The following is a 27418-nucleotide window of genomic DNA, read 5'->3' as shown; positions in this document are numbered from 1 at the left end:
TGTCCCGCCTGCCTGTGCACATACGAAGGGGCTGAGGCAGGACAGGCCTGGAGCAGTGGTGTGGCTGCCTGCCAGGAGGAACTGGTTTGTCATAATTCCCCAGAGCAAACTTTTGGGCTCCTCACATGTATCACACCTCAGTTTTCTTATGACCTAATATTGCTTCCTGGAACCTTGTTTTTCTCTCTGTTACAGTAGTCTTGTACAGGTTGCTGGTTTGTAACTGATGACTTTTAGGTGAAAGGAATATTTCACCATTTAAAACTACCTTCTCTTCCCCCTCAAAAAGCAACGACTAGTACTTTAGCTGGGGATTTTGTTTTATTTTTATGATCAGATGAAGTACTCTTAATCCCTCAGTAAACTAGGTGTCCTCTGTAGGTCTCTAAGCCCACACGTTTCATTCTCTTCCCCTTAAGATTTCCGGGTCTGTGAACTCATCAGTCCTTTTGGATGGAGATGTGAGTGGCCTGGAAATTCTTGCTGATGACCTCACCTGCAGAGATTGTGGGCATGGAGCCTGGATATTCATCTGCCAGGACTCCGTGTCAGACAGGAAATCCTGTGAAATTCTTGTTCAGGGTTAACCAAATGGGAGAGGCTCTGATCAGTTTCATTCTGGCCATCTCCTCCCTTATTAAAGTGTCTGACGGAGCCCTTTTAGGCATGAATTCTTGCTGACACGCTGGCCCAGGGTCAGGATGGTGGATGCAGTAAAACATAGGGAGACTTGGTACAGAGACCTGGCATTAGAAGGGGTCTTGCCCAACCCTAGAAAAAGAGGGTGGGGGAAGGGGGTCCCTAACCCCCATGATATCATGATTAAGAGCATGAGCCCGGGAGTTGGATAGGCATGAATGCCTGGCTTTGCTCCCTACTTAGCTTGTGATCTTGGCCCCCATGATATCATGATTAAGAGCATGAGCCCGCAAGTTGGACAGGCATGGATGCAGATTCTGGCTTTGCTCCCTACTTAGCTTGTGATCTTGAGTCCCCAGCCTCAGTTGTTATTCTCATCTGTGAAATGGGGATAAGAACAATATCAACTTTCTAGAGTTTTTATGAGGGTTCTGTGGGAAAACAGGTGTAAAATGTTTAGCACATTTCCTGGCATACAGTAAATGCTCAGTAAATGGTTGCTCATTTTAATATTGATTTGGGACTCTATTTTCATACTGCTTTCCAACTTTTTCCAAACATTAAATGAAAGACGGTAACATGTGGTCGTCTTGGTTTCCCTGACAACACAATGTAGAGAACTGTGTGCACAGCCGTCTTCACACTACGAATTGCATCACACCCCTGGAGTTCATGGACACTGTGCGAGGTGGACAGGAATCATTCGAAGGCTACTGTTTTCCAGATCCTCAACTTCTAGTTCTCCTTTCTAAAACGGAGGCTGCATCTGCAGTTAAGGGTTACCCAGGTCTTTTTTCCAACCTCTCCTTTCACATTTGCCCTTTTGCCTTTTTACCAAAGCAAGGCATTCCCTCTTGCCCATCTCAACTCTTACTACCGTGCGTGGCCCCAAGGTGTCAGACCACAGGGGCGTAAAATAAAAGGGGGTCAGTGTGAAACGTTTTCAGTGAAGCCTCCTTTCATTAAGCCACCATAAGCCCCTCTATCTTTCTAAGAGTTGCATCGTCAGTAACATGTTACTCTTAAGGCTTAGTGCATTAAAATTGGAAGTAATTATGTTGTTTTGATCATATGCTATTAATATTTGTGGTGGTTATATAATCCACAACAATCTCTTTTGTACTCAAAGCTAAATGGTTACAGGGGATTTTAGGAAATTATGTTTAAAGTTACATTTTTGCTTCCAAGTGTACTAGCGTGACTAATAAGATACCCAATCACATAGAATTACTATGTTACATTAGGAAATTTGAGGGGGAAATTGATGTAGAAATGTGATTTCAGGGAGAAAGAAGATGATTGTAAAATCTCCAAGGGAAGCTTATTTACTTTTACATGGTTGATGGTGGATATCAGATCGTTAGGGCTTTTATATTCCATTGAATACATTTAAAAGACCATAGTAGCATTGAAAATGTCTAGATTGACAATTAGCAGGAAAATACATCTTTAAAATTCTTTAATTTAGGATGAAAATATGAGATGTGAACTTAAAAATAGGTCTAGCTTAGCAAGTGTGGCTCAGGATCCAAGAATTGGCCAGCTCAATTCCTGATCAGGGCACATGCCCAGGTTGCAGGCTTGATCCCCAGCCCCAGTAGGGGCCATGCAGGAGACAACTGACGGATGAATGTTCCTTTCTCATCACTGTTTCTATCTCTCTATCCCTCTCCCTTCCTTTCTCTCTAAAAATTAATAAAAACATATTTTAAAAATATGTTTTTTAATTTCATTTAATTTTGTTGTTTTCCATCACCATTTATCCTCCATACCTTCTTCCACCTCCACCCACCCACTCACCCCCTGCAATTTGAGGAGGTATGAGACTCCAAAAATTCACATGTACTGAATTCAACATTTTGCATAAATTTCTCTTAATTCATTTTTGAAAGGCATAAAGTTATGCCTTACATAAAACAATTATTAAAGTGAATGAACTCAAAACTCTTTTTTCCGCCCACCAGGTGAAAAGAAATGGATTATCTCAGACAGTTAGCCAGGAGGAAAGAAAGAGACAAGAGGTATGTTTTCTACCGGCAGATGCTTTCGAGCAGGGGTGGGGAACGTCTGGCCCGTGAGCCGTATAAGGCCTGCAAAACCATTTGGTCTGGCCCTGCCAAGGCATTAGGGGTGACTTCATTAAACACTTGACCAAATATAGTGGACTGCTTTTTAAGTTGGTAATTTTGTATGGCTTGTGAATGATGTTATCAATATTTAAATGGCCCTTGGCAGAAAAAAGGTTCCCCACCCCTGCTTTAGAGCTCTGAAGTGTGCGTGTGCTTCCATCTACTGTGTGCACTTGCTCAGGTGCTTTCCTTAGCAAATGTATGAAATGAATACAGGTATGGAAGGAATAAAATTTCAGAAGACGTATGTGGTCATTGTCAAATACAACTGCATATAAGCCCCCAGGAAAGAATGTTTTAAAATACCCTGACGTTAACTTAAAAACAGAGCACCTAGTCCAGGTATTTAAACTGGAATGAAAAAGGACGTTAGTGAAAAAACCGGTGAAATCTGAATAAAGTATGTATGTTTATCTGTAGACTAAATGTAATGTACCCTGGTTATGTGATGTACCCTGGCTAGGGGAAGCTGGGTGAAGGAAACACAGGAACTCCGAGCCCCCTTTTCGATATTTCTGTAAATCTAAAACTATACCAAAATAAAACTCTACTTGTTAAAAATAAAACACAACAGTAGGGTTTCACAACTTGAAGTTTAAATAACTGCAGTTTAAAAAAATTGCTTGTTGTGATAATACTGTGAAGGTCTCGCCCTGACCGGTTTGCCTCAGTGGATAGAGCGTCAGTCTGCGGACTGAAGGGTCCTGGGTTTGATTCCGGCCAAGGGTATGTGCCTTGGTTGCGAGCACATCCCCAGTTGGAGGTATGCAGGAGGCAGCTGAACGATGTTTCTCTCTCATTGATGTTTCTAACTCTCTATCCCTCTCCCTTCCTCTCTGTAAAAAATCAATAAAATATATATTATAAAAAAATACTGTGAAGGTCTCAAGACATTTTCCACCTGTCTTATGCATATTACTAAGGATTTCTTTAAGTTTATGTGTATATATATGCATATGAATTAATCTTACAAAGGTCATGTTGTATCCTTATTTCATTGGCATGGAGTAAGACAACAATATAAGGACATGTTATATTGCCATTTTTTGAAGTTATGACATTGATAAAACCATCACTAAGAATTAAATTATATTTATAATTTTTTCTTCATTTTTTTAAAAGTAAAGAAAATAAATCTTTAAATAAAGTAGAAGTCCTATGTTCTTATTCTCAGTCTTCTACCTTTATTCTCAACCCCAGAGACAACTATAACTATGAGTTAATGTATAGCTGTCCAATCGGTATTTTTAAATTGGTATTTTTAAATGTATTCTATAGATTTATATACATGTACTGGTGTGTGTGTGTGTGTGTGTGTGTGTGTGTGTGTTAAAACATAGATAAATGATATGATTCTGAACATACTTTTAGTTACTTTTTACATTCAACATTGTTTTTGAGATTTATCCATGTTAATGTGTATTAATCTAGATCATTCATTCAGACCACCTTTTTTCTTTTTTTGTTAATTCTCACCTGCGGATATTTTTCCATTGATTTTTTTAGAGAGAGTGGGAGAGGGAGAGACAGAGAGAAACATCCATGTGCGAGAGACACATTGATTGGTTGCCTCCTACATGCCCCCCGACCAGGTCCAGGGAACCTGCAACCAAGGTACGTGCCCTTTACCGGAACCAAACCCAGGACCCTTTAGTGTGAGGCCCAATACTCTATCCACTGAGCCAAACTGGCTAGGGCAGACCACCTTTTTAAAAAATATATTTGTATTTATTTCAGAGAGGCAGAGAGTGGGAGAGAGAGATAGAAACATCAGAGGTGAGAATCATTGATCAGCTGCCTCCTGCATGCCCTGCATTGGGCAACCAAGCATATATGCCCTGACTGGAATCGAACCATGACCTCCTGGTTCATAGGTCGATGCTCAACCACTGAGTTACGCCAACTGGGCAGTACCACCTTTTTAAAATCTGTTTTCCAAATGATGGACCGTAGGTGACATGTTTTTTTCCTTTATTATTAGCATTGTGGTATAAACAATGTCTCTTTCCATGTGGACAAATTCAAGAGCTTCTCCAGAGTCCTAATTCCATTTGAACATTTCTGTTCTTTTAATCCTTTTCTATTTGAAGCTATTCTATTTTCCTTATATTTTGAAAATGTTTATTCAGATTTGCGATATAAAAAAAGTTGTGACAGCAGTAACTCTACCTTTATGGTTTCTTTCTATTCCGTATAGCTATTTTTAGCAGGGGTAACCTGATTTGCCATTAAGTCGTTAATGGCTCTGTTGCAGGTGTTTTCAAAATTACATTAACCTTATTATATGCAAGTACCACTTAATTCATCTTTTCCTATGATCTATTCTGTATAATTCATTAAATCTTTTTATTCAAATCTTCATGTTTTGGATTTTATTATAAAAGTCCTTAATGTTTAAAATATTTTAAGTCCTCCCAATGTGCCATATCCATCAACAACCTGAAATCCCTTAGTTTTGGCTAGGAAGTGACAATTTTTTTTAGTTGGCATTGCACGTCCTGGAGATAATCATATTGATGGACTGATAACTGTGTTACAGAATTACCTAAGAAACAGGTTCAGTGAGACGCCTAATGGGCTTACTCTTTACTCTTTAGAATGTTCTTTCACTTAAATCCTTGAGCACAACCAAGGCTAGAGCAGTACTTTGAAGTAAGACTTCCCTAAAAGCTTATGGATGCTGAAAAGAGAGATGCAGATTGAGATTGGCACCACTAATGTGACTTGCAAATATGGCCCACCCACCAGTAGCCGGGCCTCTACCTGCCTAGCCTGCCCTGCTCCCACCCAGGCTTAGCAGCAGCACAGGGAGTCCTGGGAAGAATCCTCTGAGCACGGGTTTGCAGCGAGGAGCCCTGGAGGACAGGGCAATGATGGCAGTGTTACTAGGGAGGTCTCCAGGAAGGACAGGACGTGACTCTCAGGATGTCCACCATCACTCCCTGAGGAGGAATTTCCCCTGTGTTGCCATTCTTGGAGGACCTGAAGTTGACTTTGTTAAGGGGCTAGATGAATTCCTTACCTAGGGCACTGATGTCCATCCACCTGTGAGGGTTGGCATTTCATCATGAATGAATGCTTATCAGGAAAACCACGGAGTGCCTGACACCAAGAGTTTCTGCAGAGGGTCCTTCGCTCCTTCTTGAGACACTGACAAGAGCAGAGGTGGTGGCTTGTTGAACAGACAGGAATTGCTTTCAATGTGTATGAGTTGATTTGAAAGAATTCCTGAGGCGGTTAAGAGCCTTTTGAGGGTAGGAAAAGTCATGCTCTCTTAGCACACCCAGAATGTTTGCTGTTATTGACTGCAGATGATTCAGATGAAAACATAGGTAGAGAAAGGGCCACAGAGACAGAGCGAAGGACTATATTTGTGAAAATTTTCCTCTGAATCCTAAGTGATGTCCGTAAATCCTTATTGTCCCAGAGCAACATGCTTTGAAAGCAGGGCTATGGGAGATGACCCCAAAGATTAATTAGTGTCACACTGAGATTTTATCACATGCCCTAGCTTCCTAATATAGATCCTACCCCAAGGCAAAGTACAACCTCAGGATGCAATCTCAAGTTATCCAAGTGATGATTTCATTGTTTCATATTTACACTATGGGCAGTGACTCTCTCTCTCTCAAGATTTGGGTATAAGTGCCTTATATAAAGACAGTAGTTTGGTGATACAGTTTTCTTTATTTTATTTTTTTGTAAATATGCTTTTATTGTGTGTATGTTTTTAGAGAGAGAGAGAGAAACATCAATGAGAGAGAAACTGGGGACGAGCCCGCAATGCGGACATGTGCCCTGAACTGGGAATCAAACCGGTGACCTGGTGCATGGGTCGATACTCAACACTAGCCACATTGGCCAGGCATAATACAGTTTTTTCATGCTTATCTTTTTGTACTTTTCAAGGTATTATATTCACCCTTATACTATCAGCAGAATTATGGGAGTTATGTATTAGTTCTTCAGTTACTAGAATTAATAATATATTTCTTTTTCCTCCTTACCAGGCTATCTTTGAAGTTATATCCTCTGAACATTCATATTTACTCAGCTTGGAGATCTTGATACGAATGTTTAAAAATTCTAAAGAACTGAGTGATACAATGACCAAAACAGAGAGTCACCATCTTTTCTCCAATATTACAGACGTCTGTGAGGCAAGCAAAAAGTAAGTTCCCTTTTATTTGCCTTGGGTCATGCCAAGACATTACTTACTAACAGACACCTGTGTTATCTCAAAAGGAAGGCATTTGTGGACATGAAATCTCTCATTTACTCAATTGGCTTTTATCTTTATTCTTTGAAATAAATTTAAAGATATGTTTCAGGTTGTTGACAGATAGACGGATCCTAAGTGTGTAATTAATTGTCACAGCAGACTGTGTTATCTAAGGTCACTTCATTCCTTCTCTTCCCTCCTCCTCCTCACTCTTTTCATTTTCAATTATGCCAATGATAGAACAGCACTTAGTTGGGAAAGAAAAAAGTAACTAACAATCACGCCAAGCAAATACAAAAGTGATTTTGTTTACATTTTCATGTTCTTATATTTGTTCATACATTATGATTTTGTTCACATAAACATTATTTTTGAAATGCGTTTATAAGGCCCATAATGATTTCTATAGGTTTTTCCATATCTAGCATTTCATAAGCGCTGCTGGAAGAGTTTTCAGTATCATGTTTAATGAGTGCAGGAACTCGGTATACCAGCATTGAGCTTTTATGTGCTTCTTAGCAAACTACACAGCCTGCGCTGCAGCCACGCACCAGAAGTGCACTAAAGCGAACCATATGAAGCTGCTGTTTATGGACTGAATATCGGCAATTTTATGTGGTTGGGTCCAAGTTGGATTTACTGTACAACTAATAAAGCTTAAGCTTTAAGCCTTCTTACTTAGAAGGGTACCTTTTAAGTAGTTGCTTTGTGCCTAATTTTTTTCGTAAATAGAGGACCTACAAGTTGGACAGTCTTTAGGATGGACAAAAACTGGTGCTGCCCTGGTGTGAATATTCCTTGTAAATCCGAACATTATTCTTCTGTCACTTCGGGGAGGAGCCAAGCAGTCACGATAGCGTGTTCACGCTTGTCTTCTGGCTCCGTCACTGTATGCAAGGTGCACTTTTCTTCCAAGCTACAAGGTTGAACATCCATGCTAAACAGATCAGCACGTGGGCAGATCACTGAGCTCTCCAAATGTTTCATGATAGTGGCACAGCTGCAGAGGCCAGATTCTGGCACCAGAAAAGATCCTGGCAATCTTGTTATTGACATGGGTACTTAAAATACACATTCGGAGGATCTGCTGGGCCTGAGGGACAGTGTGCCTGTGGTGTGGTGGTGGTGGTGCTGGGAAATCCTTTTTCAGAAGCTTTTTCTGTTGCTTGTGGTCCACCCATTGTGCTTTTGGTACCAGTCTTGCCAGTTTTTTTTGAAAAATATTTTTATTGATTTGAGAGAGAGAGGGAGAGAGAGAGAGAAATAATGTGAGAGAGTAGCATCAATCAGCTGCCTCCGGAATGCCCACCACTAGGGATTGAGCCCGTAACCTGCCATGTGCCCAGACCAAGAATCGAACCAGCGACCTTGTGCATGGGACCAACTGAGCCACACCAGCCAGGGCTGTCTTGCCAGTTTGGGTAAGAGAAATGAAGCTTTCTTTTCTCCTTTCAGTGAAGATATCTTTTCTCCCTTACATGGTGTGTCCCTCTTCCAAAGGTATTTAGATTTCAAAGTGAGTCTCTTTCATTATAACTTGTACTTCAGTTGAAGGAAAACAAAGCTCCAAGTTAGCTACATCACTATGAAGAATTATTACTGTTTTGATAACTGTAAATTGCAAGTCATGATTTTAAAATAGAAATGTTTTCCGAAAACCCTCATGGCATGTTTTTACTCCAGTGTGGAATTGTGCTTTGAATCAGGTGGCCATTGGTCAGCTTCTCGCAGTGTCGTAATGACTCCAGAGAAAGCTTTTAGTAGAGTCTGGTTGTTAAGTGACAACAGTTCGTTTGAGCTGAGGATGCTTCCTTAAGTCTTTGGGCCTCGACAGAACTGCCTGTGTGTCGGCATGGTTCAGAAGGAGCCGGGGTTCCAGCAGTCACTTCTTTCCGTGATTAGTTAACCTCGATCAGGTTGCTACTTCTCCAGATCATTTTTTTAAATATATATATTTTTGTTCCTTTTTTAGAGGAAGGGAGAGGGATAGAGAGATGGAAACATGGATGAGAGAGAAACATCGGTCGACTGCCTCCTGTACGCCCTCCATTGGGGTCCGGGCCCTCAACCTAGGCATGTGCCCTGACTGGGAATCAAACCGTGACCTCATGGTTCATGGGCCGATACTTAACCACTGAGCAACACTATCTGGGCCAGGTCATTTCTTATTTATAAAAAGGGTATAAAAATATTCGCCATTGGTTAAGCCTGAAGTAAGCCATTTCATTTAAATTAATAGATTTAAATTTTATTTTAATCATTTATAAAATTTAAATATTTTATGCTTTTGTTAAGTAAATTTTCGTTTCTATGGTAGCTTATAGGAAGTGGCTATTCTGGACCATTTTTTCTTTTTAATTAAAAGCAAAACTCAGAAACTTGTCATTCTCCATTAAAAATAAATAAATAAATACCCTTTTCTTTATATTTTTGTTTTGTTTTTTACTTGAAATGTAATGTTGTAAATTGGATAGCTGCCTGTGTGATATTCTCTGTTGTATTTTAACTAGAATCTGCTTCTTCATATAATCTTATGTCTGCTTTATAATAACATAGCGCACACGTTTATTTAATTCAGTTTGAAAACCCATTTACGTATCTGAAACACTCAGATACAGCCTTTTAAAAATTTAAAGTGCTCGGAGTGTTGGCAAAGCCCATTTATTATGTAATGCCTATTTGTTGAATTTCCAGCGTTCGGTCTCCAAGAATGACTCTCAAGTGATAACTATTTAATGTGCTGCCCACGACAGAGTTTCCAGTCCTAAGAAAATGTCAAACAGAATCTTGAGTAAAACAAATGGTCGGTGTCTGGATTGGATATTACTGATTAAGTATGGCCTGTTAAGTGCTATGTGACTTTCACCTAATGAGAAATGGTAGCTCTAGGTGCTAGGATATGTCGGGTAGGTTGAGGTCAGAACATGCTCAACTTTCAGCTTAACAGTGTGGCATCCGGTCCCCTTTATGGTAGTTCAGGCTCTTTACCACCCATAAATAACACCAAGAGGCCCTTTTACGGGAGATGACAGGGACAAGATAATTCTGATTCTGGGTGTGTGTGTGTGTGTGTGTGTGTGTGTGTGTGTTTATCAGTGACAGGTCCATACTAAATTCTTTTTTTTATAAAGAATTGCTCCTTTCAGTGAACACTGTGGGACCCCCTATTCTGCAAGGTGCCTGGGTTCTAGAGCATATTAGCTGATGGCATCTGCCCAGTGGCTGTTGGGCCCCAGGGGGACATTCCCAGCGTGTGAGCAGAGGCATCCCACTGCAGGGCACATCTCCCGAAATCGGCAGGTCCGTTGGGTCAGGCTGGAGGTTTTGGGCTTAATGGTGGATGGGCATCAGAGCTGAGGATGGTGAAGGCCTCCATGTGCCCTGCTGAGGCTGTGTGGAAACATTGCGGCCTTAAATAGGGGACTGAGGTGGTGGCCTGGAAGGTAACTGTAAAATCTAAGGCGTTAGAGAGGATCTGAAGATGGTGAAAGATCAGAGGCCTTTCCAGGAACACAGCCAGAGATGATGGGAACCTGATAGGGAGTTGGAAGGAAAGGACTTGAGGGATGTTTAGAACATAGAATCTTGAAGGCCGTGATGAGAAACCGGGAGGAGTTTTGTCTGCCTGCCAGGTTTCTGCCTTGCTGACTGTTGATGGAGGTTGTATTGGCCAGGATAGAAGAGAGACAGGTTGGGGCTTCGCGAGGGAAACAAGAAAGTCAATTTGGGGCAGGTTTGAAGTGATTGTGAAGCCTGAGGGGAAGCAGATAAGAGAAAAATCTTGACTGGAGATGTAGGATTTGAGTCATAGGGGTGGTTCTCCATGAGACGCTAGACCAGTGGTTCTCAACCTTCCTAATGCTGCCACCCTTTAATACAGTTCCTCATGTTGTGGTGACCCCCAACCATAAAATTATTTTTATTGCTACTTCATGACTGTAATTTTGCTACTGTTATGAATCGTAATGGAACTATCTGATATGCAGGATGTATTTTCATTGTTACAAATTGAACATAATTAAAGCATAGTGATTAATCACAGAAACAATATGTAATTATATATGTGTTTTCCGATGGTCTTAGGTGACCCCTGTGAAAGGTTCGTTCGACCCCCAGAGGGGTCGCGACCCACAGGTTGAGAACCGCTGCGCTAGAGCTTGTAGCATTGGTTTTTAAGTGATGGTGGCTGTATTTACTCCCTAGGGGCATTGGGAAATGCATATTTGGTTGCCCCAGTGACTTGGTGGTTCTACTGGCATTAGTAAGTGGGGGCCAGAGGTACAGGCACCCTGCAATTGGCACAACAGTCCTACACGAGCATGAGTTGTCCCACCCAAAGACTGGCAGTGCCCTCCTTAAGACGCATGTGTAAAGTAAAACAAAAGAGAGAGAAAAACCAAGGTCAGAATTTTGGCACAGAAATACTTGAGGACCCTGTGGGTTGGGGCAGAAATGAAGTAAATAGGATAAGAACTGCATGGACTTCTCTCACAGCCTCTCTGCGGTGGAGGCTTCGTTCTCTCTTTAATGCCCCTTCCTCCTCCCGTTGCCCTCCCTGACAGTGCCATGGGCTTGGCAACTGTTTTCTTTGTAACCTCTTTAAAGGTGTAATTGGGGCCCGGCTGGCATGGCTCAGTGGTTAAGCATCAGCCTATGAACCAGGAGGTCATGGTTCGATTCCCCATCAGGCACATGCCTGGGTTTCAGACTTGATCCCCAGTGTGAGGTGTGCAGGAGGCAGCCTACCAATGATTCTTTCTCATCACTGATGTTTATATCTCTCTCTCCCTCTCCGTTCCTCTCTGAAATCGATAAAAATGTATTTAAAAATAAATAAATAAATAAATAAATAGAGATGTAATTGGGCAGGTAGCTGTATTTGTTCCCCTCTTTTCTTTTTCATGGGATGAGTAGAGCTAGATCCTTTAAGTGTGGGCTGTATCAGTATGTCTTAGGTCAATGTCATACTGATCTCCCAAATCTGGACCTACTTCCTTCCACCTTAGCTGTGTTAACTTCCCTGTCATTCAAATTCATGAAATCTCCCTGGACTCACGATCTCCCTGTCTTTTAAGGACCAAAGAAGTCTTAAAAGCCTAAGCATGCCATGTAAAAGGAGTATTAGCTAATTGGTTTCGAAGTGAGTGGGCTTAATTCATAACTAAACACCGTATGTAGTGTATGTTTTGCATATTTGTACACATCCTTGGATGATTCTTTTTTTGTGTTCTGCTTCATATAGCTATGTTCATTTAGAATAATTCATACGTAATTTCATATTAATAGAAAAAGACAAGTATGACTGATACAAATGCATTTGTAAGAGACTATGATCTAATTCCCATTGTTTTTGAATTTAAGATGGCAATACTAAAAGACTGATACTATCAGGAAAGGAAATTGTCTTTTGTTTACGGCTGAATATTAACCCTCCTGCTGTATTTAGAAACGCCAAGGTCTTTTGTGTTGAAAGGTTTTCTACAAAATGAAAACTAGATGAGCCTTTGTTTTGATGTTTTATAAAATGACACCTTTTCACCCTCAACTCTGAGTTTTCATTCTAAATATATAGGCTATGCTGACTATTCCAGTTACATTTTTTTCAACAGTTACTTGTAACCTATAAAAATATAATGCAAAAGAACTGTGCATGACGCTTGTTTTTCTTTTTCCCATGTCAAAGTTGAAACATTTCCCGTGTTAAAGTTGAAACTTTCTTTGGAAAGTAAGAGAGAGCTAAAACTATGCTTGCCTTCAGTCTCTACTGAATGAAATAAGAATATCCTTTCCTATGCTTTTGTATCCCAAGGAACTGGATTTGTTCCCCACATAAGATGAGAAACTGATGCCAAGTTCTCTAGTTTCTGCTTGGTGTGGAAGAGTGGATTGCAGTAATAGCGCACGTTCGGAATGGGTCTCACCCAACATTTGCTTCTCCTGAAGATTTTGGCCCACCCCTCCCCAATTTTAAACAGATTATATTAAAATTGAAATAGCACAGGATACTAAATGTACACTTTAAATGCACACGCTTTAATATTATTTTATGAAATGCCTTCATATTACAACATAATGACCTTTTACTCAAATAATGACGCAGTATAGCTAGCTGCCTTGTGAAGTGTGTTTTCTATGTGATAATTGACATGCTAAACTTGAATGCCTTTACAATAAACCTTCAACAGTTTTACAATGCTAATATTAGCATTTTATCCTTCCTGATGGATTCTTAAAGGTACATTTTAAAAGGAAGACCTATTAAATTGAACTAGGCCAGAGAATGTGGAACTGCTTACATTGTGGAACCTGTTTAATTTTTGCCCTGAAGTCATGGCCGTTCCCATTGTTTTCATTAGCAACTGTTCCTTCCTTATTCAATATTCAGTATGTTTACCACAGAATCTTTGGTAAATAAAGCAATTGACCTGTTTCCTTTAATATAGCAAAGAAGCTTTATTCTTCCTAAAACCAAAATTTCTTCTGCTGACGGTTAAAAGATGGTGACTTCCAAAAGCTTCTGATGTTTTTATGACATTCCTTGTCTTTTTTCTCTTTCCTGAGATGAGCAGACAAAGAAGTTCATGTGAAAGTCCCCTCGAATACTCTCTAATAACAGGGGTGTTTAGTCCACATTGTTCAGCTTTTACCCATGCCCCAAGTCTGAAGTAAAAGTAAAAGAAATAAGTAGTTATTTATGTATCATTTCAAGGAAAGAAAGAAAGTCCACAGGCGTCTTCATAATAGGTGCAGTCCTTTCAGTAAAGATTGCAGGAAAGCAGTGGGGGAATCGGAAGGCTTGGAAAGGGAGATACCGCTAGTTAAAGATGACTTTGCATTCCTTCCCTTAGGAAGCCACTTGAGAAATGACAGGAAGGTCAATGCACAAACGCACAAGAACGAGAGAGAGAGAGAGAGAGAGAGAGAGAGAGAGACAACAGCAATAACATTTGGGAACCTGAAACCTGGGTGCTCAGTAACACTTCCAGACAATCCAACAATCCAAGAAAGTTCAAACTGGGAGTGAAGAAAGCCAAGAAAAACCCAGATTTAAAAGCCTGAATTTCTGGAAGGTGCAGAGCTGATAACAAAGTTGGGGTAAAGGTGTGACAAAACATAGGAAGCCTGTTGGAGACGTACTCAGATCCCAGACCTTCCTTCAGTTTCACACAGATGGATGGTACCCAGGTTCACCCAGCCGAAGGCAAGATAGATGACCTCTGAACCTGAAGGCCCAGGCCCCAGTGAGGAAGGGTGTGCTGGACAGGGCATAGGGATATAGTGACAGTTGACACCTGGAGCCTTCTTCCCAGTTTCCCTTTGCAACACCCGTAGTCAGGTACCTGTGCACCTTTTGCCCTATTTTTGGCAAATGGTGGTTGGCATCATTTGGGTTAAGTAACATTTTATCAATAATATTTATGTTCAAATTAAATACATTATTATAATCATTATCATTATTGAGTTTTGCAGGAAACAACAAGCTAAAGATTATAAAACCTCAAATTTTAAAAAATATCTCTCTTTCTGTAACAGTACTAGGGGTGGGCAAACATTTTGACTCGAGGGCCACAATGGGTTCTTAAACTGGACCAGAGGGCCGGAACAAAAGCATGGATGGAGTGTTTGTGTGAACTAATATAAATTCAAAGTAAACATCATTACATAAAAGGGTACGGTCTTTTTTTTCAATAGTTTTATTCATTTCAAATGGGCCGGATACGGCCCGCGGGCCATAGTTTGCCCACGGCTGGTATAGACAAATACTTACTAATTCTAAACCTTAGTTTCTCCATGTATCTAATGGGGATGAAATTATAGCTAATCTCCTAGGTTGTTATGAGAATTAAATGAGATAATACATGTAAAATACTTAGCGTAACACTGCATAAGCTCTCACATAGCAGTGATTTTGTTGATATATTTGCTGTCATTTTGATCATCTGTGTCTGATCTTCTGTAATAGCTCTAGGTTTTATATTTATTGGCTTTGGTGAGTGTGTCCCCTCTCTGTCTATCTCTGCCGGCATTGGTCCAAGACCAGGTTAAAGGACGGGTCTTGGTTACATAGATTCCAGCACAGTGATGTGCATGGGTATGTTTTACAGCATTGTAGCAATCATCTTTATTTTGACTTGGAATGAAATAAAAATAAATGGATTCTTCCCCAGGCGTAAGGCTTGGGAGTTGTGTTTTAGGTTAGCACTAACGTCTGAGCTGTTTCCTTGCTCCCTGTCTGGTGTTTGCCTTGGAGTTGTAGAATCCTTGGACCAATGCTTCTCAATAGGCCCAGACATGCTCCAGCTGCCAGTTACGCTGTTCTGGTTATTTTTTGCAGACATTTGGGGCTACTACATGCTTTTTTTTTTCTTTTTGCCTTTTTTTGCATTGCTTTTGCAAGCTCCAAGAGTCCATGGATTCTGAGCTGTTAACATGGAGATTTAAACTTGGATAATGATCCTGGTTGGGACAGATGTAAGTGTTACCAACTGTAGTCATTAGCTGTTATCAATCTTAAACTAGGGTAGAATTTTGTGGAAAAAGAAACAATGGCCGGGGTTTAGTTGCAGTATTTCATCTGCATTGCATTTACAGCTGTGGATTTTGAACCATTACATGGGTTTTTGACTCTGCCAGTTGTGAGTTAAACAAGCAGGACCACACAGTTCTTCTGGCCGATGGAAAAGATTTTAATGTAAACTTTGTGGTCTAGCCAAGTTAAATCTAGCACTTGATTTAAGCACAAGGCACATGGTTGGTGAATTAACGTTCAAAAGCAAGCTCTTCTAAGCTTTTTGATTACTTGTTGATCCTGGGCTATTGCCTCTAATTGTTATGCATTAATTATTATCATCTGGGCATCAATTTTGCCTTTTTCCAACAGTTCTTATTTCATCTGATTTAATCTTGTATAGCATTTTGTGAAGTACCAGCATTTTACTTTTGCAGCTCAGGAGATTTAGACCTAAATTAATTATGTGAATTTGCTTCATTCATTCATTCATTCATTCATTCAAATAGAATGGAAATTAGTGAGGTTTTTGATTCTTTAGAATGCATTCCCCTAGACCCGTGGTCGGCAAACTGCGGCTCCCGAGCCACATGCGGCTCTTTGGCCCCTTGAGTGTGGCTCTTCCTAAGCCTTAGGAGTACCCTAATTAAGTTAATAACAATGTACCTACCTATATAGTTTAAGTTCAAAAAATTTGGCTCTCAAAATAAATTTCAATCGTTGTACTGTTGATATTTGGCTCTGTTGACTAATGAGTTTGCTGACTACTGCCCTAGACTACTTGTTCAAATATATAAATATTTGAACATATTTTTCCGAGGATATTTTGCCGTTGATTTTTAGAGAGAGTGGACAGAGAGAGAGAAATATCAATGTGAGAGAGCCATGTCCACTGGTTGCCTCCTGCACTCGCCCTTACCAGGGTGGGGGATTGAGCCTGCAGTGGAGGTACCTTTGACCCAGAACCCTTCATTCTGCAGGCCAATGCTCTATCCACTGAACCAAACCGGCTAGGGCTCAAATATATATATATATTTTGAGTGCAGTTGAGGGTTTAGTCTAAAGAGCTCAATTTCATTTTAGGCCTCTTCTAGGGATTACCCATCTGGAAAATTATTAGGATTCACTCTTTGTGGTGTACACCACCCATGGAGCTAGTCATAGAGAGTGACTAGGCTTTTGTCTATTTTGAATGTTGTGACCTTGTAAAATGTCAAGACCTTAAAAGCAAAGAGCAGCTACTTTTCTGACACAGCCCTGTGCCACACCATAGACATCCCCGGGCGAGGGCTGCTGTCCAGTGTCTTTAGCATAAGCAGTCTCGCAGTGTGTCTCCATGGGGGAAGTTCTCCAGAACGAAAATCATTGATTATTAAAGTGTCTATGGGTTCCTATGTAATCAGACACCCCAACATGAAACAATACAGTAAAATCAAAAAAATATCAAAGTAGTTTATCTTAAACTCCTTAAATTGCTTTGATAGTGATTTGAGGAAGAAAAATTTTGGAACACGCTGACTGAATTCAGATGATAGTTTTCTGCTGCTTCTTCTGAAAAAAAAAAATTGAATATTTCCAAAATAAACTTTCATATAAAATGAGTTTGCAAGTTTTTCTTAGTGCTTAAATGAGAAAATTCTTCCTTCCCTACGTGAATGAATACTCGGCAACCTCACAGCACAAAATTTAATTTTTAAAAATATAAATTTGGTGTAAAACCTGTGAAAATACAATTTTCTTAAAAAATTCTGAAAATACTTTATGCTAAAAAGATAGGTGAATACTGTTTTAAATATTAATTCAATATATTCTTACCACATTCTTGGGTTTATTTTTTTCAAGGATGTGGATTAAATCATACCAGCCTTGACACTTTTAGATTTTATAAGTATATTTATAGAAAAAATGTCTTGAGAAAAATCATGAATGGTATTTGTTCAAGGACTTAGCTGATACTTTATCTATGCAGAGTTTTCTTTGGATTTCCAAAAGGTTTCGGGAAATGATTTGAACTTGGAAAAAAAATGTGGTGGAAAGGTTCCATAGAAATGTCAAGATTGGCCAAGATTGACCTTGTCACTTGTGGGGGATTCAGACAAAGGGACCTCTGTGGCGAAAAGACTGTCTGTGTATCGGGAGTTCATTGGAATTTCTTTCCTGGCGGAGAAGAGTGATATGAACAACCAGAACAGGGCACAATAGCCGTGTTTGTGCTTATCGCTGAGGTCGCCCTGTCACGTAACACCCACTTCTTCTGCATCTCGTGTAGATTCAGTGCCCAACACTTCGTTATACACATTTATGTTTGCCTTTGTGCGTGCATGTAGATATCTTTGAAAATTCCGCTGGGAAGATGTTTTCCAAGACAGCTTTGATAGCCATTTTCTCAAGTAGGAATCTTGCTTGAGTCCATTCTATTGAAAAGACAGCAGGAAAGATTAAGCCATGAAATTATTCTCTTGGGTTTCGCTAACGTAGCATTAAGTTAAAGATGTGTAGGAGGGCTTTAAAAAAAATGGATATAACAGATTGGGCCACCTTTTCTTTAGTTTTAGATATCTGATAGAGTTATTTGAAAATTCACATCTTACGGGTTTTGAAATGTTATATATGGGCGAAGAGTTTGGTTCCCTTGCTTGTGTTCCTGCAGCCCTGGGGCTGCTCTCATGAAAGGTTCCTGTTTGAACCTTTGCTTATCCCTTTATTCCTTTTTCTTTTTCGGTTCTCCTGGGCAACATCCTGTTTACTTCCACAAAAAAGCTTTTGCAATCGGATTGTAATTTTATTAATCTAGAATATCAGAATATCATTTCACCAGTTTATTACTAACCTTAGAGATGGGGATATCCTTTTATAGTCATTGCTGAGAAGTGCGCACTCGTTGATTTTTTTTTTTTCTTTTTGCTCGCTAAGTATCCTTTCCAACTTGGAGGGGGAAATGTGTCATCATTTAGACTCCAAACACTCTTCCCCTGCACGTTGTTGACTAACATATATTCTTGTGGACTCTTCGAAGCACCTTCTACTTGGAAACTCGGCTGTTCAAACTGGCAAAACGTTGGCTTGCTTTTGCCTGTTTTATTGCCGATTTTCCTGGCAGGAGCTACTTCCTAATTTGAAGACTAGTTTTTATTGATCGCATTTCTCTGTCCTGAGACTGGAGCAGGGAATCCTGTCTGGTCTCAGCAGATGGCTTCATTCCTCTTCACGTTGGCAGCTCAGCGAGGTTTCCAGCAACACGAGCTAACCTTGATCAGAATAACCACGGAATCTAAACCCCAGGGTGCTGAGGTCCATGCCTGCTGTGATGCTATCACCAGCTCACACTGGAGAATTACTGACTCCTACCAGTGCTCTTTCTGGACAGTGCATTCTCCCCGTGGTATAGGAACTCGGGAAACTGGTTTCACAGAGGGTGGGCTTTGCAAGCAAGCGGTACCTTAGGTTCAGAGTCTGACTTCCATTAGGGCCTGGCTGTGGCAAGAACCCGTTAGGAATGGTATGAAAAATGAAAAGCACATTGCCAGGATTTTATTTTTCCATATGAGAAAGATTGGCTGCAGTAACGATGTGAATAACCTACTAATGGGAGGATAATATGTACAAGTGGTTTTCTGAGCGTGAACCTCTCGGCTATGAAAACCAGCTGGGGCCGGGCCTCCGGAGGCAGGGCTGACTTCTCCTGTCCCCTGGGAACAGTGAACACCGCGTTTGAGGAAAACGTGCTGTAACATTTTAATAATCGCAGTGGGTGCATTTCTTTTAACAAGCCTGGGATTGAGCTGTAGGCCGTGTTTGATGGGGTAAAAGTGTGACATGTCCAGGAACTGCTTCGGTCCAGATGAAATGCCTGCCGTTTCCCGGGTGAGCTGTGTGCATCCTCGTCAGGGCGTGGCCCGCTGTTGCTTCTTCTGGAGGAGGCCACCAGGCTTCGATCCAAGAAACAGTGGGCGAGAGGTCCCGCCCACCGCCGCCCAAAATAATACATAGGCATGGTGAAAATTTCAAATTCTGCCAAAGGCTATACAGTGAGACGTGCCCCAGTACAGTTGGTTTGTGGTGTGTTCTGCATACACAGTATGGTTGTTTAAATATAACAATAACCTACCATGCCATTGTCATGCACCACTAACGAGTTAACTTTTCTTTTACTCTGCAAAGAGCCAGAGTCTTAAATGAAGAATAACACTGGGTATCTTAAAAAAATACATAGTTTTTATTCAATACTCCCCAAATAAGCCAAGGATTCCTCTACCCAGTCTTTTCTGTCCAGGAACTTTAAATAAATGGTTTTACATGAATTATGAAATTTATTTTCTTGGGGAGATAGTCATTGCTCTGAATATGAGGGTTTTTTCTTGCATCTTATTTTTTGATAAATTATGTGGGTGAGGTTTTTTTTTTGCAGCATAATTAATACAGCAGCTACTGTGTAGCAGACATTGGAAATATAACAGTGAACATGAGAGGCAAGATCCTTGGTAAACACACACACAACAGATGCATGACTTACTGGGTACTCGTTGAAGCAGGACCTCGGCCTGGCTTTCGGAACTAGGGAAGTGACATTTTGCTAACCCTGACTTACCCTACTTTTCTTAGATGCTCTCTCTTTAGATTAATCTCATAGGATTAGTGGTCTTTAATAGATGTTTTAATTCAAATATAATTTAGTCTAGTCTCTCACTACATATAGAACTACCGTAGTAGTCATATGTTGTTATTTTATATTCATTAAAGGGGCAACTGGAATGTATGGAATTGAATTTACTAAACCAACATTTCTGCAATGTAATTAAATGATAGTTTACAATATGAAGATCTTTAAAGAATAACAGTTTGGATTATGTCATGGTTCAAAATGCTAAACATTCTTCTAGTTTGAATGCATAATTCTTTGATTTCCTTGCCTCTGAATTATTTATAAATCCTGGGATTTGAATACTATCTAGCTTAAGGAAAAGTCAATAGTAAGTTATGTATTTATATGGCTTAAACATGCAAACACTGTCAGAGGGCATATGCTTATATAGTGAGATGTCCTGCTCACCCTCCTATCCCCCTCACCTTCTGTAATGTATTCGATGTCTTGTTTCTCCTTCTGGAATCTCCTTTTGCAAATACAGGCCAGCACAAATGGTTTCTTATTGTCCTACCTTTTTAAAAAAGTAGCATGCTGACCATATACACTAATCTGCATCTTTTCTCTGTCATGGAAGTATTCATTTAAGCTTCTGAGAAGAGTACGTGTGCCTACAGATCCCACTCGATTTGCTGCAGTGAGAGGGGAACCAGGTTGCTATATTTAGCCTGACTCAGTAACATTGAGAACTATGGGAACTTCGCTCTAAAGCAAGCATGTCAAACTCAAAGGCTAATATGGGCCAAATAAATGAAGCATTCCGCCCACTGGCTGCGAGTTTGACATGCTTGCTCTAAAGCAGCGGTTCTCAACCTGTGGGTCATGACCCCTTTGGGGGTCGAACGACCCTTTCACAGGGGTCGCCTAAGACCATCGGAAAACACATATAATTACATCTTGTTTTTGTGATTAATCAGTATGCTTTAATTATGTTCAATTTGTAACAATGAAATTGGGGGTCACCACAACATGAGGAACTGTATTAAAGGGTCGCGGCATTAGGGAGGTTGAGAACCACTGCAAAGGAACTGTAGTGAACAATGATTAGCAATGAAAAACAAAACTCAGGATGAAACCTTACTGGAATTACTATTATTTGACCCAAAGAAGAGAAGGTTTGGGCATTATTACTTTATAAATGAGAAGGGAATCTTCAAAGGGAGGTAAGATAAGTTGTGGTCCCCCACCCAGTGGGTGTCTGAGTGGGGACCTGCACTCAGGTGTTAAACACTCTGTTCTCCTGCAGGAGCGTGGACACCTTTGTGAGTGACGTGATATTGCGACTCCTCATTTGTGCATTCCGTATTTGTGAATTTGCCTACCACTAAAATTTATTTATAACCCCCAAATCAATACTTGCTGTGCTTTTGCATTCAGACATGCATTCTAATTTAATGCCACATTTTTTGTGGATTTTTTTTCCTGGTGGTGATTTTGCTATTCAAAATGGTCCCCAAGCATAGCACTGAAATGCTGTCTTGAGTTTCTAAGAGCAGGAAAGCTGTGATGTGCCTCATGGAGAAAATGTGTGTGTTAGATAAAGTTTGGTCAGGCATGAATTATAGTGCTGTTGGCCATGAGTTCAGTGCTAAGGAATCAACCATAGTATTAAATAAAATATCTTTAAACAAAAACACACATAGCCTGGCCAATGTGGTTCAGTGGTTAAGTGTCGACCCATGAGCCAAGAGGTCATGGTTGGTTTCCAAGTCAAGACACATGTCCGAGTTTTGGGTGTGGCCCCCAGTAGGGTATGTGCAGGAGACAGCCGATTGATGATGTTTCTCTCATCAATGTTTGCATGTTTTTATCCTTCTCCTTTCCTCTCTCTGTAAAGATTAAAAAACAAATTTAGCCGGAACCGGTTTGGCTCAGTGGATAGAGCGTCAGCCTGCGGACTGAAAGGTCCCAGGTTCGATTCTGGTCAAGGGCATGTACCTGGGTTGCGGGCACATCCCCAGTAGGAGATATGCAGGAGGCAGCTGATCGATGTTTCTCTCTCATCGATGTTTCTAACTATCTCTCTCCCTTTCTCTCTGTAAAAAAAATCAATAAAATATATTTAAAAAAATAAAAAACAAATTTAAAGTCAGTGTCACCTATAGATTTTTAAAAGCAAACAAACAAATACCACACATAGGTTATACATTGATCTGTTGATGAAAATGCTGTGACCAGAGGCTTGTAGGAGCCTAGCCCTGTGTTTCCAACATGAGCAATGGTTCAGTATCCAGTAATTCAGTGTTAACAATAATTTTATAAAACATAACTATGGCAAATAATGAGAATTGACAATAAATGCAAAATTCCTTGCTAGCTCTATTAGGATTTATTTCTTCTTATTTCTGCCCTTAGATACAGCAGGATTGATTTTAATTAGATGTAAAGGGGAAAAATTTCCCAGTAATGAAATAACTGAGGACCTTTTCACTTTCAAAAGGCGTCCCAATTTGGAGGATAAATTACGTGTTGACGCCAGCCAGTTGTGAGAATGATTCTTAGTTACTATCATCTAATTACCTAATCAGTAGCTACTTCTGAATATATGAGTTGGGGTGATTAATTTCTTTTTTCCTCTTCAAGATCCAAGTCGAAAAGTCCCTCCTCCTAGTTTTGGAAACGAAGAGGAGCAGGTTGAGTATTCAGATGTGGCACGAAGCTGTGTGCCCCTCACTCCTTTTGTTTCCTACTCTATGAAAAAGAGCAGCGTGGTGCCTAGTTCTGGGTGCTGACAGAGAGAGGTTATGTCTTTCCCACTGGTCAGTTCTTCCTCCAGTAAAAACTTGTGGGAAACACTACTACAGGGACTCTATGAGATCAGGGTTTTGTGAAGAAAGTTTCCATGAAACTCTTCTTAAACTTTAACCCCACGAGAAGAGTCAGGGTGCCTGTGGACGCCATTTGATGGAAGCAGGAATAGTCTGGGGACTGCCGTCACTGCTCCTGAAGCATGACAAGCACCCTCCTTTCTCCTGGAGATCTCTCGGAAAAGCATTATTGGTCTTTCTAGCGGGGATGCTGTTAATACCCACTGATACAGAGGAACAGAAATTGAGCAATACGCTTTGAGCTGTCCTTCTGCATTATGTTCATTCACAGGAGAGTTTTTTAAAAACATATATATATTTTAGAGCCGTTTTATGTTACAGCAAAAATGAGCACCGTGTACGGATATTTCCCATATACTTCTGACCTTCCACAAGCACAGCCCCTCTCACTGTCAACATCCCCACCAGGTGGTACATTTGTTGCAATGGATGAACCTACATTGACACATCATTGTCACCTGAAGTCCTAGTTTACTTTATTTCGGTTCACTCTTGGTGTTGTACACTCTATGTGCTTTGTCAGATGTGTAGTGACATGTATCTTCCTTTATAGTGACATGCAGAATAGTTCCATTGCTCTAAACGTCCTCTGCTTATTCTCTGTGTACTTGCTGTGTATATGTAATCTATTCATCCCTCCCTCTCCCCAAGCTCTCAGCAGCCACTGATCTTTTTACCATCTCCATAATTTTGCCTTTAACAGTAGTGTTGAGTTCTTAGTGGTTGTTTGTCCCCCGTGCGCTGTACCTTTTCAGATGGCTACAGGATGTCTAGAGTCACTGCTGAACAGGCAGTTAGATATATTGGGGCAGTTTGAAAGGTGCTGACATGTTTGGGAGTGGTAGGCATATAGATGGAATTTAAGCGATGGTGCTGGAAAAAAGAATGGAGAGAGAGAAGGAAATGCTGAGTGCCCAGCCCTGGGGCCTTCCAACACTGAGAGCTTGGGAAGACAGGGTGGGAGGGGGCGGTGGACCAACAAAGGAGTCTGAGAAGGAGCAGTGCGTGGGGCTGAGGAAGCATTCAGTGTACCTTAAGAATGAGTTTCATCTCAGTGGAGCCCTTTTGAGGATTCATGTTTTGTACAGTGTCTGTGAGGTAGAGCTCTACACAAGAAGTAGTTGCAGGAGCGTCGCTTCTCTGTGGGATCAATGGGTGAGTGATACGCCTTCAGAACCCCTTTGTCTGGGCCTGACTTTTTTGACTTCAGAGGATGATCGGACCAATTGGCATCACCTCCAAACAGCATGGAGGGGTGCAACGATTCGGCCTAAGTGGCAACGGGGCTGTTGCTGAAGTTTCGCTGTGGCCGTTGGACGTGGATGTGTCTTCCCAGTTCCATTTGTTTTCTGAATGAAGCACGGCTTGTGTTTAAAGACAGGGAGGCCTAGGATCCAGGTGTATAGAACAGGTCCATTCTCAGGGACACATTTCCATCTCAAAATTGCCTTTTTTCTTCTACAAAATGAACCACCCAAGGGTTGTTTTTTGTTTGTTTGTTTTGTTTTGGTCATTGGTGGTTATTTAATTTACAAAATGATTAGTTTTAGAAAAACAGCTATTGCATAAAAAAAATGTACCTGTTTTTGTAACTTTACATTGCTGTTGTATCAGGGATAGAAGGTGCTTTGCTAACATTGACTTGAAGTAAAATGCGTATAAGGCTCATAACTTAGCCTTTGTTCATACCTGTTTTTACATCTGCGGTAGCCAAAGTCAACATTGGAGAAACTGTTAGGGCTTTACAGCACAGTGTACTTATCATCAGAATACAGTGTGTTCAGCCAGGTGCTGTTAATGCCCTCTTATGGCCTTAAATATGCCATTTCAATAAAATTTATTAGTAAGGTTTCCATGGACTCCCCCCCCCCCCTTCTCCAGTCTCCCTAAAAATTCATTATGGTCCTACCGTGGACTTTTGCCAGCATGCCATAAATAATTGGACTTAGCTTCTCATTTAGTTTCTTCTGGCTCAGATTATGAATATAAGTTGACGAGAATTTTTTACCGGTTTCAATTCACCAAGACTGCATTAAAATTACGAAGAGATGGCTGGGTATAACTTCCCTTCCCTATATTCCTCCTGTAACTGAACTGTAAAAGTTCCCAGTTAATTACAGTTCCTACAGAGATATCAGTTATTGCAGCTTGCAAATTCCAAAGCCTTTATAATGGAAGACACACATTTTACAGCCCTACATTTATTAAATCTGGATGCTAATTGCAGCAATTAATTCTTCCTCACAGTTTAAATAACATTTTGTGGGTTAATAAAACTTGTATTCTTTTTTTAAATATGTTTTTATTGATTTCTTTTTTTTAGGTAGAGGGGGAGGGAGGGAGGGGAGAGAGAAAGAGAGAGAGAAACATTGATTGACTGATTCTTGCATGCCCCTCACTGGGAATCGAGCCCACAGCCCAGGTGTGTGCCCTGACGGAGAGGCGAACCAGCAACCTCTTGGTGTTTAGGATGATGCTTAACCAACTGAGCCAGATCTTCGTGGGGACTAGAAATACTGATTTCAGAAACCTTTCTGACTTGAATGGAAATTAGCATCTTCTCAAGTATTTCTCGGCTGCTTTGTCATTTGATGATGATGATGATAACGATCACAACATCTACCACCATTTATTCGGCCCCATATGCCACATACTCTGCTAAGTTCTTGCTATGTTTTGTGCTTTTTAATCCTTGCCGAGACCTATGTAGGAGATGGCATTACATCTTTTTTAGCAGATGAGAAAGAGAGTTTAAGTTGCACTCAAGTAGTAAATACGAACAGTCTAAGTGATAAGCCAGAATTCAGACCCAAGTCGGACTCCAGAGCCTTCTCTAGCAGGGCGCAGATTCAAATCCCTTCCTGGGCAGCCAGGTCACAGGATGGGCATGAGAATGTTCTGAGTGGTGGGGTCACTATAAGTGGGGGGGGTTGGGGGGGAGTGCAGCCCCAGCCACTGTGGCTGTTGTGGGCATATGAGCTCAGGGTTGTGATCTTCCGATATTTCAAGAAAAGTGGGAAATCTGAACATGTGGGCGTAGTCCCTTGGTTTTTAAATGTTGGGAGCTCATCAGGTCTGTAAAATACACATGTGTGGGGCCGTTCCCCTCAGCCACCTGTTTGAGCGCCCTGGTACTCTTTGTGTCGGTTAGATCATTTGGTCTGAATTAGCCTGACTTAATCCACGGGCCTGGTGCCCGAGCACAAAGTCACACCCTGAAGCTCCTCAGAGACCCTGTCTATACATTTAGCAAGTGTCAGAGGACCGAGGAGGGGAGACTATGTTTTAACATATTCAAGCGAATGCTCTCACTGGTCTTAGGGAAATGAAGCATCAAGACTTTCAAATATCTGTACCTCTCTCTCTCTCTCTAATATTATGTAGTTTAGGCATTAATACAGTTGTGTAATTTTAATCACACATATTTATCTTTCTTTCATCCCTGCCCTCTCTGTTAAAATTAGATGGGCACTCAGTTCAATAATAGTTCTTTGTCAAATTTTTGATATTGGAGAAAATAAAGGATACGGTAGATTTGGGCCAGAGCTGGTTTGCTCCTCCAGAAATAAAACAAAGCCTGCCGAAGGCTGAGGCCTCAGCCGCGACTTTCTTCTTCCTCCTGGATGCATCAGGCTGCTCACTCGCCGGTGGAGGAAAGTTCTCCACAGACCTGGGCTCCAGTGCTCAGTTTGCCATCAAACAGCCCTGGGGCCTTGGGCCAGTCACTCAACATCTCCAAGCCTCAGTTTCTTCCGCTGGTTGGAAAGGGATTTGGGCCAGTCCCCTGTCAGTGAGTCCGTGTCAGCAATTGAAATGAGTGTTTCCCACAGTGCAGGAGGCAGGAGAATTTAGGTGACACAGGGGTGGGTATATTGAATCTTTATTTAAGTGGTTATGCAGGGAAGGGATTAGGGGAGGCCGGTAAGGCACTGGCTTTTTTGTTTGTTTGTTTGTTAAATATATATATTTCAGAGAGAAAGGGAGAGGGAGAGAGAGAAACAGCAATGATGAGAGAGAATCATAGATCGCTGCCTCCTGCACGCCCCCTACTGGGGATTGAGCCTGAAAGCCTGGCATGTGCCCTTGACCGGAATTGAACCCAGAATCCTTCTGCCAGCCGATGCTCTACCCACTGAGAAAAACCAGCTATTGCTAGATTTTCTTTTTTACAGTATTAACATTGAAGTAAAAGCAGTGCTCTTTTTAAAAAAACAAAACAAAACATGTATAGTACATGTCCATACACATTTTCTCGTATTTTTTCCCCGATTAAAAAGTTAAGAAACTTGAGTTGGCTCCCAGGTATTATCTGGCAAGAAGATAAAGTAACTACAGAAAACTGAGAAATACTTAAATTTTTTTAAAAAATATATATATAAGAGAAATGCACTTTGTAAAGGCACAGAAAAGAAAGAGGGTGAAGGAAACTATTTCCATGCTGAATCTCTG

General features: G+C 40.8%; 1 protein-coding gene across 1 annotated transcript in view; it reads left to right on the top strand.

The window, feature by feature from the left end:
• Positions 1-27418, top strand: part of ARHGEF26 (Rho guanine nucleotide exchange factor 26) — a 109566-nt gene that overhangs the window by 24652 nt on the left and 57496 nt on the right. Inside the window, exons 4-5 of the mRNA XM_006754877.1 lie at positions 2604-2660; positions 6779-6939. Coding sequence (XP_006754940.1) covers positions 2604-2660; positions 6779-6939 — 218 coding nt within the window. The remainder of the gene's footprint in view (positions 1-2603; positions 2661-6778; positions 6940-27418) is intronic.

This window comes from Myotis davidii, unplaced genomic scaffold, assembly GCF_000327345.1.
Source record: "Myotis davidii unplaced genomic scaffold, ASM32734v1 scaffold153, whole genome shotgun sequence".
NCBI lineage: Eukaryota > Metazoa > Chordata > Mammalia > Chiroptera > Vespertilionidae > Myotis > Myotis davidii.
Note: the sequence above shows the minus strand (reverse complement) of the source record. Positions and strands in the feature narration are given on the sequence as shown.